Genomic DNA, 15,663 nt, shown 5'->3' with positions numbered 1-15,663 from the left:
AGTATACTCAGTATGACCTATAAATATGAATGTGTTAATATTCTGATTAACAATTTTTTCTTGTTCTTTTTACAGTGTACTAATGTGGAGACTTCCTCGCTCACCGGATAGTACAGTGGAAGATGGGTATTTATGATGTAATATTGCTCATTAATAAAATTGCTGATACTTACATCATCGAGGTGTTGTCACATTCATGAGGATGAGCCTCAATCTGGGTGGTGCACATCTGTGTCATGGCAACTAGAATGTTTTTTTGTTTTATTTTTATTTTTACATTTGGTCCATGCACAATTCTGCTCATATGCCTAGGGGTGAATTTATAGAACTTGTAGTGACCGTGAGGGTCATTGGGTTGAGGTAATGTGAACCTGACCTCTCCGGATATCAACTTGATTGATGGTGACCGTTGAGTTGCCGGGTATATGTCTGGGCATCCGACACTTCATTGTGCCGGGTACCGAGCCAATATACTTACCTTACCTTCTCATACTGCTTCTATACCCTAATTATGGCTAACAGCGGAGTAAGGGCAGATTTGCCGGTCTCTAATATGCCCATGAACGCACGGCATTCTTATATGGAACCTTTTCCCTTAAGTTAAATGGCTGCCGCGCACATGCAGGCGATGTGCGCGTGCGCCGGATTAGTATACTACACTGCACGCAAGCGCAGTATGCAGTTGGTTTGTTGCCATGACGATGGATGATGCACTTCCGGTATTGGTGGCCCCGGCCGGATGTGACGTGACGCGGATGAGACGAATTTGTTAGATAGCGCGACAGACATGCGCATTCGTAATGTTTACAAGCCAGGAACACCTAATCATGTACCGGTGAGTGAGCGCTCCCATAGACACTGTATATTTTGTTTTTAATTGTTTTTAACCATCACCTGGACGTTATGATTTATATAATAATGTCCAATTAAGAAATGTAGCACTATTGGTTGTGATCATGAATAATATCTATGTAATTTTTGCACGTTTTTCCTATATTTAATATTTATGTACACAATGTATGCACGTTGTTAATTTTTTTATATGAGTAATTTTGTATAATTTTGCACTAATTGTATGATTATTGTTATTGATGGCATTTGATGAATGCCCCTATATAAGATGTGTGAGACACAAGATATACTGAGCTTGAAAAAGATCAGGAGAGCTGGTTGAAACGTTGTTCTGGACACTCTGTTTGATGGAATAAACCACCTTTGATTTTTCACCCATTGGATGTGTGCTGTGGATATTCTCTTTTTATTTTAAATGGATCCCTGACCCGGGTCTGGACCTGCGAGCACCATAATACATTTAATATTTTTTTGGATGTGCTGTTTTCCTACAACTTCTATCTATCTATCTATCTATCTCATATCTATCTATCTCATATCTATCTCATATCTATCTATCTCATATCTATCTATCTCATATCTATCTATCCATCTATCTATATCCATCTATTTATGTATCTATCTATCTTTCTATTTATCTATCTATCTCATATCTATCTCAGATAGATGAGAGATAGATGAAAGATAGATAGATATGAGAGATAGATAGATAGATGATATATAGATATATAGATAGATATGAGATAGATAGAAAGATAGATTAATAGATGATAGATAGCTAGATGATAGATAGATATGATATAGATAGACGATAGATAGATATGACATAGATAGATAGGAGATAGATGGATAGATAGATAGATATGAGAAAAATAGATAGATAGATAGATAGGAGATAGATGGATAGATAGATGACTGATAGATATATAGATCAGTGTTTCCCAACCAGGGGGCTCCAGCTGTTGCAAAACTACAACTCCCAGTATGCTCATAAAGCCAAAGACATGCTGGGAGTTGTCGTTTTGGAATAGCTAGAGGCCCCCTGGTTGGGATACACTGATCTATCTATCTCATATCTATTTATCTATCTCATATCTATTATCTATCTATCTATATATCATCTATCTATCTATCTATCTATCTATCTATCTATCTATCTATCTACAAAACTATAGATCCAGCGGCACTCCCAGATAAGGTGCAAAAACAAAGTGTTTTATTCCCCCATGTATGTGTGACGTTTCGATAGCATCCCGCCATCTTCATCATACGTACAGCTGTACATTCTGTAGTCTCTGTGACATCACTGTGCTTCATAATAAACTGTGACATCACTGTGCTTCATAATAAACTGTGACATCACTGTGCTTCATAATAAACTGTGACATCACTGTGCTTCATAATAAACTGTGACATCACTGTGCTTCATAATAAACTGTGACATCACTGTGCTTCATAATAAACTGTGACATCACCGTGCTTCATAATAAACTGTGACATCACTGTGCTTCATAATAAACTGTGACATCACTGTGCTTCATAATAAACTGTGACATCACTGTGCTTCATAATAAACTGTGACATCACTGCGCTTCATAATAATCTGTGACATCACTGCGCTTCATAATAAACTGTGACATCACTGCGCTTCATAATAAACTGTGACATCACTGCGCTTCATAATAAACTGTCACATCACAGTGCTTCATAATAAACTGTGACATCACTGTGCTTCATAATAAACTGTGACATACCTGCGCTTCATAATAAACTGTGACATCACTGCGCTTCATAATAAACTGTGACATCACTGCTCTTCATAATAAACTGTGACATCACTGCGCTTCATAATAAACTGTGACATCACTGCGCTTCATAATAAACTGTGACATCACTGCGCTTCATAATAAACTGTGACATCACTGCGCTTCATAATAAACTGTGACATCACTGCGCTTCATAATAAACTGTGACATCACTGTGCTTCATAATAAACTGTGAGATCACTGTGCTTCATAATAAACTGTCACATCACTGTGCTTCATAATAAACTGTCACATCACTGTGCTTCATAATAAACTGTGAGATCACTGTGCTTCATAATAAACTGTGAGATCACTGTGCTTCATAATAAACTGACATCACTGTGCTTCATAATAAACTGTGACATCACTGTGCTTCATAATAAACTGTGACATCACTGTGCTTCATAATAAACTGTGACATCACTGTGCTTCATAATAAACTGTGACATCACTGTGCTTCATAATAAACTGTGACATCACTGTGCTTCATAATAAACTGACATCACTGTGCTTCATAATAAACTGTGACATCACTGTGCTTCATGATAAACTGTGACATCACTGTGCTTCATGATAAACTGTGACATCACTGTGCTTCATAATAAACTGTGACATCACTGTGCTTCATAATAAACTGTGACATCACTGTGCTTCATAATAAACTGTGACATCACTGTGCTTCATAATAAACTGTGACATCTCTGTGCTTCATAATAAACTGACATCACTGTGCTTCATCCTGTAATTTGATGTCACTGTGTATAACAACCCTGTAGTGACATCACAGTTTATTATTCTTGAATGCTGACTTCACTGTGTATATTTTCCCGGTACAATGACATCACTGTATAGTTACCCTCTACTGTGACAACACTGTGTTTATTAACCCTGTAGTGGCAAAACTGTTTATTGTCCCTGTACAGAGACATTACTTGTTATATTAACTCTGAACTGTGATGTCACTGTATATATTAACTCTGAACTGTGATGTCACTGTGCATATTTACCCTGTATTGTCACTCGCAGTGCAAGGTAAATATGTACAGTGGCATTAGGGTATACAGGCATAATATATACAGTGATGTCACAGTGCAGTGTAAGTATTAACAGTGATGTTGCAGTATAGAGATAACACACAGTGATGTTATAGTTCAGAGATAATACACACAGTGATGTCACAGTACAGGGATAATACACACAGTGATGTCACAGTACAGGGATAATACACAGTGATATCACAGTACAGAGATAATACACACAGTGATGTCACAGTACAGGGAGGGATAATATACACAGTGACGTCACAGTACAGGGATAATACACAGTGACGTCACAGTACAGGGATAATACACAGTGACGTCACAGTACAGGGATAATACACAGTGATGTCACAGTACAGAGATAATACACACAGTGATGTCACAGTACAGGAATAATACACAGTGATGTCACAGTACAGGAATAATACACAGTGATGTCACAGTACAGGAATAATACACAGTGATGTCACAGTACAGGGATAATACACAGTGATGTCACAGTACAGGGATAATACACACAGTGATGTCACAGTACAGGGATAATATACAGAGTGATGTCACAGTACAGGGATAATATACAGAGTGATGTCACAGTGCAGGGATAATACATAGTGATGTCACATTACAGGGATAATACACACAGTGATGTCACAGTACAGGGACAATACACAGTGATGTCACAGTACAGAGATAATACACAGTGATGTCACAGTACTGGGATAATACACAGTGATGTCACAGTACAGGGATAATACACACAGTGATGTCACAGTACAGGGATAATACACAGAGTGATGGCACAGTACAGAGATAATACACAGTGACGTCACAGAACAGGGATAATACACACAGTGATGTCACAGTACAGGGATAATACACAGTGATGTCACAGTACAGGGATAATACAAACAGTGATGTCACAGTACAGGGATAATACACAGAGTGATGGCACAGTACAGAGATAATACACAGTGACGTCACAGTACAGGGATAATACACAGTGATGGCACAGTACAGAGTTAATACACAGTGATGTCACATTACAGGGATAATACACAGAGTGATGGCACAGTACAGAGATAATACACAGTGATGTCACAGTACAGGGATAATACACAGTGATGTCACAGTATAACCATCTCACTGCCGGACCACCATGTAATTTCAGCAGAAAATAAAGCAGGGCCTCATGTTCAAGTTTCGCCTAAGGCCTCACAAAGTCTAGAGCCGCCTCTGGTCGGCCCTACCATGGGACCCGGTGGGACCATAAGTCCCAGGTGGCACTTTTCAGGGGCGGAATTTTGCTGCCCCCTTTTTTTTGTGCCTAGTAGGTTCATGGTAGGGTTGGCGCAGCCGCTGCTCACTGTTCTAAAGCAGCTGCGGGGTATAATAGCGCAGCTGGCACTTTAGACAGTGAGTCTGCCTTCGGCCGACCGGGGTCTGACGAGGGACGTCGCACAAGTGACGTACTTCTGCAGACCCGCTCAGGAGGACGTCAGTGACGTCACTCGTCAGGCCGCCAGGAGAAGCGCTGTGCAGGGCAGGTAAGTGTGTCTCTGTGTGTGTCTGTGTCTGTCTGTGTGTTTGGGGGGGCTATGGCTACCTAATGTGGGGAATCTGTGCTACCTAATGTGGGGAAACTGTGCTACCTAATGTGGGGAAACTATGCTACCTAATGTGGGGAAAGTATGCTACCTAATGTGGGGAAGCTATGCTACCTAATGTGGGGAAACTATGTTACCTAATGTGGGGAATATGTGCTACCTAATGTGGGGAAACTATGCTACCTAATGTGGGGAAACTATGTTACTTAATGTGGGGAATCTGTGCTACCTAATGCGGGCAAACTATGCTACCTAATGTGGGGAAACTATGTTACCTAATGTGGGGAAACTATGTTACCTGATGTGGGGAATCTGTGCTACCTAATGTGGGGAAACTATGCTACCTAATGTGGGGAAACTATGTTACCTAATGTGGGGAATCTGTGCTACCTAATGTGGGGAAACTTTGCTACCTAATGTGGGGAAACTATGCTACATAATGTGGGGAAACTATGCTACCTAATGTGAGGAAACTATGCTACCTAATGTGGGGAATCTATGCTACCTAATGTTGGGAATCTATGCTACCTAATGTGGGGGGCTTGAATGAGCTGCGGCATATGGGAGGCCTTAATAAATAATTAGAATCTTATACAGCAAGTGACATATGGGGGTCCACCTGAGTAAGTGACACATGGAGGGGGGGGGGGGTGCTGAACAATTGATGTTTTGGGGGGGGGGCACAGGCACATTCTTTGCACAAGGGCCCTCTGCTGTCTCTGTCCGCCCCTGGGTAGAGAATAAGGGGTAAAGTGGAACATAGAACAAATGCAGTTATTTTTTTCTTAATTTTTTTTTAATGAAGTAAACGAGATAAAGGTAAGCAATGACTTTTCCTCAGTCAGAAGCGCAGTCCTCATCGGCAGGAAGCAGTGAGGAGGAGGAGGATGACGGAGGTTCTGATTCCATCTCTGCTTCTTTTTCGTCCCTCTCTATATATAGGGCCGTGGCCATGAAGAAGGCCCCTCCGATGACTGCCATTATGGTGCAGGTCATGAGGGCATACTCCAGGCTGCGGTATTTCAGAAGAGGGGATTTGGCATATCCTCGTTCGTAGGTGTCAGATATCAGGCCGATGAGGTACGGGCTGCCGGCGTCACCTAGGAGGTGATAGATTGTCATCTGCACGGCCAGGGCTGAAGATCTCCTCCACGGAGTTACTACTTTTAGTATAATGTCAGATATGAGGGTGAAATTTACTGACAGAAGCGTCTCTCCGATGAAGATGAAGATGTTGGTGGCAACGAGGCTGATGTTGCCAAAAGTCAATGCCAACAGAAGAAAAGGGGCGGAGAGCATCATCGCGCAGCCACACACAAGCGGGTCGGCCCGTGGGTTGGATTTGCGATATCTTTTACTTATCTCCGTCCCTGCTACAACTCCCAGAATGCCGGAAACGACTGTAACCACACCAAAAATTAGGATGTCGTGATAGTCACACGGTTCAGCACGGCAAGGGTCCTTCTCTTGTAGGAGTGTTCGTGCGTGGGTCAGGTATGACGGACCCCATACACCTATGGCTCCCACTATGAAGGATACAGCCGTCGATCCCATGGTGGTTAACATGAAGCTTCGATTTTTAAATAGTTTTTTCAGATCTGTCGCCCATTTGGCAAACTTCTGGGATTTGTTGTTCTTCTTCCCGTTTGTAGTTGTTCTTGGAAGCTCCTTTGTGACCAAAATCATCAAAGCCACAGCTATGAGGCCCAGGCCAGGGGTGACCCGAAATGCCCAGTGCCAATCACCCCTTGCTGCATCAGTCACTTTGGGCCCGATGATGTATCCTAGTCCGCAGCCTACAGGTATAACGGAGTAAAACACGTTTAGCATGCGGGTCCGCTGGTCACTTGAAAAAAGGTCTGCAATGATGGAGGGGGCGATGGTGCAGAAAGTCGCCTCTCCGGCTCCAACCAGTCCACTCGTCAGCAGGAAGAGCAGGAAATACCCGTCAGGGATGAATGACAGGGTAAGTGTCATGCTCAGCCAAACGATGACTCCTGCGCAAACAGTATATTTCTTATTACAGTGGTCGCCCAAATATCCGGCAATTGGTGCGACCAGCACGTAGCTTCCAATGAACAATGTATTCAATAAGCCGGACAGACTAGCATTGGTGTCATATGCTTTCTGTATATAAGGCAGCACCCCCGCCACGCTGGAGCGATTTGCATAGATGAGCAAATTAACAAAGGCGAGGATCACTACGGTGATGATGGAACGTGCGGTGGACATCACGCTTAGAGATGGCAGGTTCTGCCTCTCAGGGATATCGCCCTTTTCTACATCCATATCACTATGGTCCTCCATTGCTTCTTCCTCCTCCTTCAGCAATGGGTCTTGTGGAGAGGCCATGGTCACAGGTCAGAGCCTGAAAACACTAGAGAGAGAGAGATAAGTGAAGACATTAGACAACATGTCATCATTCCTGTCATTATACAATAGATCCTTCATACAGAGCAGAAATGTCCAGCACAGAACCACAAGATAACACTAACATCATCGCAGCCTCAGGAGAAGACGCTTCTCTATAAGTGTTTTATATGGAGACGTCTTCCCTGAGGTTACCAATGTCTGATAACCCTGAACCTGTCCGGTCCTAGTAATATCTGATAACCCTGAACCTGTCCGGTCCTAGTAATATCTGATAACCCTGAACCTGTCCGGTCCTAGTAATATCTGATAACCCTGAACCTGTCCGGTCCTAGTAATATCTGATAACCCTGAACCTGTCCGGTTCTAGTAATATCTGATAACCCTGAACCTGTCCGGTCCTAGTAATATCTGATAACCCTGAACCTGTACGATCCTAGTAATATCTGATAACCCTGAACCTGTCCGGTCCTAGTAATATCTGATAACCCTAAACCTGTCCGGTCCTAGTAATATCTAACAGCCCTGAATCTGTCCTAGTAATGGTGGATTATAAGGGCTTGGCTGTATGGTCACTGGGCCATGTGAACTTCATACCGTAGATACAATTGGGCTATCCTGCTATATACATTTACTAATAATGAACCTACCCCACCTCATTGGGATCTATCCGTACCCTATATGACTTTCTACCACTAGTTGATTTGAAAATTTTCCCTTTCGGAGTACCCAGAGTATTTCTATTGTTAGTACAAACAGAATTCTATTATTTATGTTTAATGCCTAAGCCAAGTATTGTCACAATGCTATGAGGAATATAACTTTTGTTATTTCTTTTGGAAATTAATTTCTTGTTTTTTTTTTTGCTAAAAAAAAAGCAACAGCAATAAAAAAAACTGTCAAACAAAAAGCCCTGTGTATGTATGAATAGAAGAGGCTGAGACTTACCTTGTGGTTCTCTCTTCAGACAAGGAACTGTCAAAATCTTGAATTCTCTATCGCAAATAGAAACTCTCTAACAAACACTTTGCACCACAGGTTGTGAATGCAAAACACACTGAAGAGACTGCAGCCGGCGCGCACCTCCTTGTACAGCTTACGGTGACATCATCACAAGCATGTGTGACATCACAGGGTTCTAAACCATCTTCAGGTATGTGTATATCTGTATAGTAAATGTGAGTAGCCGTATTAGTCCAGTGATGCAGATTGTAATACCTTTTTTATTGGACGAACAGAATTTTGTAGAGACAAACTTTTGGGTAATTTATACCCAATAATTTATAAAGTCCTTTGATCATTAGTCCTTGACTATTGGACTTGATAAAGGTAGGAATCCTGAAAGCTTGTCTCTACAAAATTCTGTTAGTCCAATAAAAAAGGTATTACAAGAGACTGCAACATATTTTCAGATTTGTGTGTGTATATATATATATATATATATATATATATATATATATATATATATATAGTTCCAAGCGTGAGTAGGTGCCTCCAGCTAGGAACCGGGTCCAGGATCCTGCATACGTAGTTCCAAGGAAAATGCTGTGGCACTCAAGGTATGGTGAAAAAATGAAAACTATTTATTCATCCCAAATGTGCAAAGAGCGACGTTTCAATGGTCTCACACCATCATTATCAAGCCACTTGATAATGATGGTGTGAGACCATTGAAACGTTGCTCTTTGATCTCATTGGTCTCTCCCTCATCTTTTGGGATTTCCCTACGCTGCAAACCTGACAGCACCAGTGTAATCCTTATCTCCTGGATACCTATTGGTTGGTAACTGTTGGCATACCTAAGTTTTTGTTTTTTGACTGCTATCCTTAGTCCTCTCGGTACCTACGAGTCCGGGTGCTGGGTCCTGGTGCTCCCTGATTGGGGCTATATTGTTATATCATCAGTTCCACATGGTTATTCTCTTGGGTCTTACTACATATGTGCAAATATTCTTGCATTCATCAAGCATCTGTCCAATTGACTGGGGTATTATTTGGCCATATATATAGCCCTAAGATATGGCTTCAAGATTATAGTGTATCTGAGTTTGGTATAATTTTGGAGTTTTGTCCATGTGCACAACATAGTTTTGGACCGTACAAACCCCTGGTGACTGTCTGACTGACTATATCTGACCCACTGACGCTGTGCTAACCTATCTCTTCTTTTATTTGTTGTATCTAATATCATGTATTGATATCAATTGTGCCCACTGATCATGTCAACTAACATGTATGTGATTGTCAATCCTGCTATCTGATTTATCTTTACTGTGTTAACTGTTCGGCCTCCTCTCGTTCCCTGATGAGCCCCGTCTATTATCGGGTGAAACACGTTGGTAGAGAGGTTTGCTCATTTAGTACTATTATTATCATTATATTTTGTCTCCCTTCCCTATTCACACTTAGTTCAGGAGTGTCCACCCTAGATAGGTAGGAACTCTAGTGTAGTCATTCACCTGTACCCTTATCCCCCCCCTATCCCCCACGCTTTGTGGTTTGTGTTTAATATTTTAAATACGCTCATCTTTGTATGTACTGTATGTTGGGCACTTCACTTTTGAGTAAATAATAATTTCTAATATCTAGGTCTAGTGCCTTATTGGTGTGTTTTTTCCGCTTCGGAAACATCTTTTAGAAAAATATTTCTCCAGGCCTGCCGAGTATATACCCGTACTTCACAGTGTCTTCTTAGTTTATATATTTTAATCTTTTGACCTTTTAACCCCACTAGGACCAAGGGCTTCCTGGGACTTAAAGGGGTATTCCAGGCCAAAACTTTTTTTTATATATCAACTGGCTCCAGAAAGTTAAACAGATTTGTAAATTACTTCTATTAAAAAATCTTAATCCTTTCAGTACTTATGACCTTCTGAAGTTAAGGTTGTTTTTTTCTGTCTAAGTCCTCTCTGATGACACCTGTCTCGGGCAACGCCCAATTTAGAAGCAAATCCCCATAGCAAACCTCTTCTAAACTGGGCGTTTCCCGAGACAGGTGTCATCAGAGAGCACTTAGACAGAAAATAACAACCTTAACTTCAGAAGCTCATAAGTACTGAAAGGGTTAAGATTTTTTAATAGAAGTAAGTTACAAATCTGTTTAACTTTCTGGAGCCAGTTGATATATATAAAAAAAGTTTTTGCCTGGAATACCCCTTTAAGATTGAACCGATTATTATTGATATATGTCATGAATGCATCAACGGTCAGATGGTCGGACGACCAAATGATGACCACATTGTCCACATACCTCCCATACCATGCGAGGCATGTGGAAAATGGATTGGTGTCAGAAAAAATAAACTGCTCCTCCCACCAAAAAAGAAAAAGCTTAGCCCGAGCTGGTGATGACTTTGCTCCCATTGAAGCACCCGTGCACTGCAAATAAAAATTGTTACCAAACATAAAATAATTGTGTTTTAACACAAAATCTACCACCTCAATAATGTAATGTCTCAAATCCACAGAATATTTAGAAAATCTCATCAGTATATCCGAGATAGCTGATAATGCCAGGTTTTTCGGAATACTGGAATAGAGCGATTCAATGTCGCAAGTAAGCCACGACAGAGAATCGCTCCATGTGAATTTAGTTCTTCTGACCAGGAGTTTACTAAAAATTCAGATTGTTCAGATACCACGGACACTAGCGGGGACTCAGAACCGCAATATGTGAACACTCACAAGAATCGCAATGCGAGAAGACAGTCAAAAAACGAGGAAGGCGCGGTGGCAGAAAACATAGGTAGAAGAGCTTCGGAGCGGAACAAGGACAAACGGAAAAAGTAATAAAAGAGGATTTTCAAGTCATCAACATTTCTGCACAAATCATTACAGATGAAGAAACCTCGGTCCTGTGGAAAGGACTGGGTTTCTCTCCTACACATCATTTTGATGTTTATCGGACAATTTTGGATATAAATAAATTTGTGAGAACTTTAACAGTTAAGAAACATTTTTTTGTGGAAAATGCTGATGAACCATCGGACCCACCTCAACTTTCTATAAACCCTGATTTACCACTAATGCATACGATAGCAGAACAAATTGCTTTTAGAGATCTCTGTCTCCTTGAAAATAGTGGGATATCAATTTGTGATGAAGTGAATACTGCACATACCTTCTCCACTAAAAACCAAAATTTTTACCCCATACAGACCAGACCAGCAATTTTTGATTGGTTCCAGGACCTGGAGGGGCAAGCTGTGCATAACTAGCTTGCCCCCTGACTGGTGAGCAGTTAAGGGGTGAAGAAATGTACAGGCAAGGTTTTTTAGCCCCCTCCCCCGCCTGTAAAACTTGCCAGTGGCTACAGTGGTATGTCCCATGGGTAGGGGGGAAGGAGTGCACCAATCAGGGGTTTAATAGTTTCCCGGGCTTTCAGGGGCCCTCCCCTGGGTATTTATAGCTGTGGTGCCTCCCTTCCCCCCTCAATCTGCCCAGGACCCGGAGTTTTGTCTGCCGATTGGTATGCATCTGCCCCTTATATTATGGCCTGGATGGAGCAGGAGGGTGAGGGCTGGCATGCTCGCTTGTGGCTGAGCTGGCCTCCCCTCCTGTTGCACCCCGGCATTGGGTTCGGGAGGCTGGCGGACCTCTCACCCTCTCACAGTCCCGCTCTCCTTCCCCCTGTCCTGCCCGTTCCTTTAATCCTCCTCCCTGCCCGTTCCTTTAATCCCCTTCCCTGTCCCGTTCCGTTAATCTCCTGCCCGTTCCTTTAATCTGCTGCCTGTTCCTTTAATCTCCTGCCCGTTCCTTTCATCCTTTTCTCTGCCCGTTCCTTCAATCCTCTTCCCTGGCCCGAGCCCCCTTTCTCATGCGTACTCCTTTTGAGCGCGCTTTGCCTCCTTCCCCCGTTACTGTCCCCTCCGCTGCGGTGGCGGCCCCCTGGGTGGCTGCTGCTGTTTTTTGCAGGCTTGCGCAAATGGACGTTTATTAACGTCCATTTGCGTGTCCCTAGCTATGATGTGCGCTCACAAGTTGAGCGCGCATCATAGCCGCTGGGTCCCGGTTGCTATTAGCAACCAGGACCCATGCTAATGCCGGACATCGCCGATCGGGCAGATGTCCGGCATTACCTTTTTGGATGCGGCGATCAAAGTTGATTGCCGCATCTGAATGTATGTACGGGCGTCCCGGCTGCTCAGTCGGACTGATCGGGACCATCGCGATTAAATCGCGATGTCCCGATCAGCTGGAAAGCAGCAGGAGGGTCACTTACCTGCCTCCTGCGCGTCCGCTCGTGGATTGATTGCTCGAAGCCTGAAATTCAGGCTTGAGCAATCAATCACCGATGACCCAGATCATTGCCATGTTAACACATGGCAAGTTATCTGTGTTAGGTACTGTGTGTGCAGTGTTATGGCTCCCTATGGGAGCTATAGCATTGCACACAAAAAAAAAAAAAAAATGTTCATGATAATCAATTTAACCCTTGCCATAAAACGTTGGATCACTACTCCCCCCCCCCCTTTTTTTTTTCCCCATACATAAAAAAATAAATAAATAAATTAAAAATAAATAAATAAATAAATTACTAAATAAATGAATAAATAAAATAAAATAATTAAATAAAATATAAAAATCTGTGTTGCATCAAGCATATACACCTATACGGTATCGCTGCTTGCGTACATGTCCGTACTATCTAAATATATCTTCGATTGCAGTACTCCTTCAATGGTGTACGCGGCAAAAAAAAATAAAATAAAAAATAAATAAATAAAAATTCATAAATAAATAAATGAATAAAAAAAAATTATAAAAAAAAATAATAATAATAAAAAAAAATAAAAAAAAATAAAATACATAAATAAAAATTATAAATAATAATAAATGAATAATAAATTACAATGAAATGAAAAAGTACAAACTATGTAGATTTCAATGCACATACGCATGTGGTATCAAAGGCCACGTGCGTCAATGTCCGAACTATCAAGTTATATATCCTCATTTGATTGCACGGTTTGGGGTGTAAGCGCAAATTAATAATTAAATATATATATTCTACAGTCCCATATAGCGTATTTTGGTCTCTTTTTATACCTAAAAAAAATAAATAAATAAGTATATAAAAAAATAAAAAAATAAATAATTGAATAAATAATCGCAACTCTGATTGACATGACAATGGTACTGCTGTAAACTTCGGATCACGGCGCATGGTTCTTGCAGCCACTGCACCCCAAACCCTCCATCACCTCTCCTCTGCTGCTGGTTTCCCGGCGCCATTCCGGGCGGCGGCAGAGTACCCGCAACCAGGTGGTCTCCAGCGTGCCTTGTCCCACGCCTGCGGTGGTGAAGTGGTTCCTCCATCTTTTGTGCCTTCTCCATCTTCTGGACTTAGTGAGCGTTCTGTTGCGGGGGGCAGGGGTGGCTCTATTTTCGTGCCTGCTCTTTGGGCTTTGGCAGGCCAGTTGTCTTCAGCTGGCTAGGCTGGGTTGGTGCCCTCTCCTTCCCCGGTTAGTGTGCTTATGGCTGTTCTGGGTAGTATCCGCCTTTTGTTCCTGTGTGTTTGTTGGGTTTGGGTCTCGGATATAGGTGTATGTCTATGTTGGTCTCTGGTTGTGAGTTGGGTACGTCTCTTCTTGACGGGGTGCTTTGGTGTGGTATCATTTTCTGCGGTGCTCACTTAGGTGAGTGGTCTTTTGGCCTTACGCTCTAGATGACCGGGTTTTGTCGACTTAGCTCCTGAGGCTTGTTCCTTATCCTGAATCGGTGGCACCCAGTTACGGTTTTGTTTCTTTTGGTTTTCTCCCCCCTTGGTTTGGTGTTTCTCTCCGTCACTAGTTGTAGTCCCTCTCTGCTGCTCTGTTTGTCCTAGTGTATTGTCTGATGTTTTCTCCTGTTTTGCTCCCGATCTCTGGTAGGCATGGGACTCCTGTATGTCGTGCTGGGTGCTTTAGCTGATGTGGCGGTGGGTAGGTTTCGCTTGGGTCTCAGTTTGTCTTTCCTTGTGGGTTCTTCTGTTTGTGGTGGTTTTTCTGGAGGGGGATTCTCCTGTGCTCTACACTTGTTGGGGTGTGGTTTGTTGCAGTCTTCCGCATGCCGTGTTGGCGTTGGTCTGCAGTTTTCCTGTGAATGGGGAGTGTTTGCGTTTTCTCTGTTTTGGTTTCCTCGGGGCTCGCTAGGTGCCCCTGTTCCGGTCCTTGCTGTTTTACTGTATGTTCCGCATGGAGTATGGTTGTGGGCGGAGTTTTTTCCTGCAGGTTGTCTCTGGCCACCGAGGGTGTCTGGTATTTGTGCCCCCGCATATGTGCCCCTGGTACGCTATGGGCTGACATTTCAGTTGGTTGGGGTTTTTTCAGGAGTTGGGCAGTGGACTGGCCTGCTTTCAGTTCCCCATTGCAGCGCACGGGGAGCTCGCTCTGTTCTCGGTTGTGGCTGGTTGGGTCGGTTGTTGGTGTGGTGTTTGGTTTTCCAGTGGTGCTGCGGTGGGTTTCTGCCATGCTTGGGGTTTTGTTTGAGCTTTTCCCTTAGTGTTGGTTGTGGGACTTTGGGTGCTTGCTTCGGCAGCTCATGTTTTAGACTTGTAACGTTACTGTGTGGGTTGGCATGGCCCCTGTGCTTGGTTGCGCGCTACTTTTGTGATGCTTTTCTTCTTTTCTGGTGTGTGCTTTGAGTGATCAGGGGGCCTGTTTTCTTCCTGTGCTCTGCCTGTTGCATCTAGTGCTTCGCTGTTTGGAGTTACGATTTCTTCAGGGCTACGCTCCCTGGGGTCGGTATTGGGTGTGGACGTTTTGTCCCGTTTTCTCTGGCTGTAGTTCCGGAGGGTTGCTTGTGCGGCCGGCCTGTGGGTCCTTGGGGAGAGTGGTGTAATTCTTGGTCCGCTTTGGTGGCTACTGTGGTTTGGTCGCACTCACGGTACGGCACTTGCGAGTGGTTAGTGTTGGTGTGGAGGCCGAGATGTCTACAGTCGAGGAGGGTCCCGGAGGTTCCAGAGGGTCTGTGGACGGCGGATAAAAACTTAAAAAAAAATAAATAAATTTT

At 42.8% G+C, this 15,663-nt stretch overlaps 1 protein-coding gene across 1 annotated transcript; it reads right to left on the bottom strand.

The window, feature by feature from the left end:
* Positions 1-6,115: 6,115 nt before the first annotated feature.
* LOC130304295 (protein spinster homolog 1-like) lies at positions 6,116-8,737 on the bottom strand. Its single transcript, XM_056551918.1, has 2 exons — positions 8,620-8,737; positions 6,116-7,678 (listed from the first exon to the last, which is right to left on the bottom strand). Exon 2 carries the CDS (start codon positions 7,651-7,653, stop codon positions 6,139-6,141), a length of 1,515 nt encoding a protein of 504 aa, XP_056407893.1. The 5' UTR covers positions 7,654-7,678; positions 8,620-8,737; the 3' UTR covers positions 6,116-6,138.
* Positions 8,738-15,663: the final 6,926 nt, after the last annotated feature.

The sequence above is a fragment of the Hyla sarda genome, chromosome 1 (assembly GCF_029499605.1).
Source record: "Hyla sarda isolate aHylSar1 chromosome 1, aHylSar1.hap1, whole genome shotgun sequence".
Lineage (NCBI taxonomy): Eukaryota > Metazoa > Chordata > Amphibia > Anura > Hylidae > Hyla > Hyla sarda.
The sequence above is the reverse complement of the archived record's forward strand: the minus strand, read 5'-3'. Positions and strand labels throughout refer to the sequence as shown.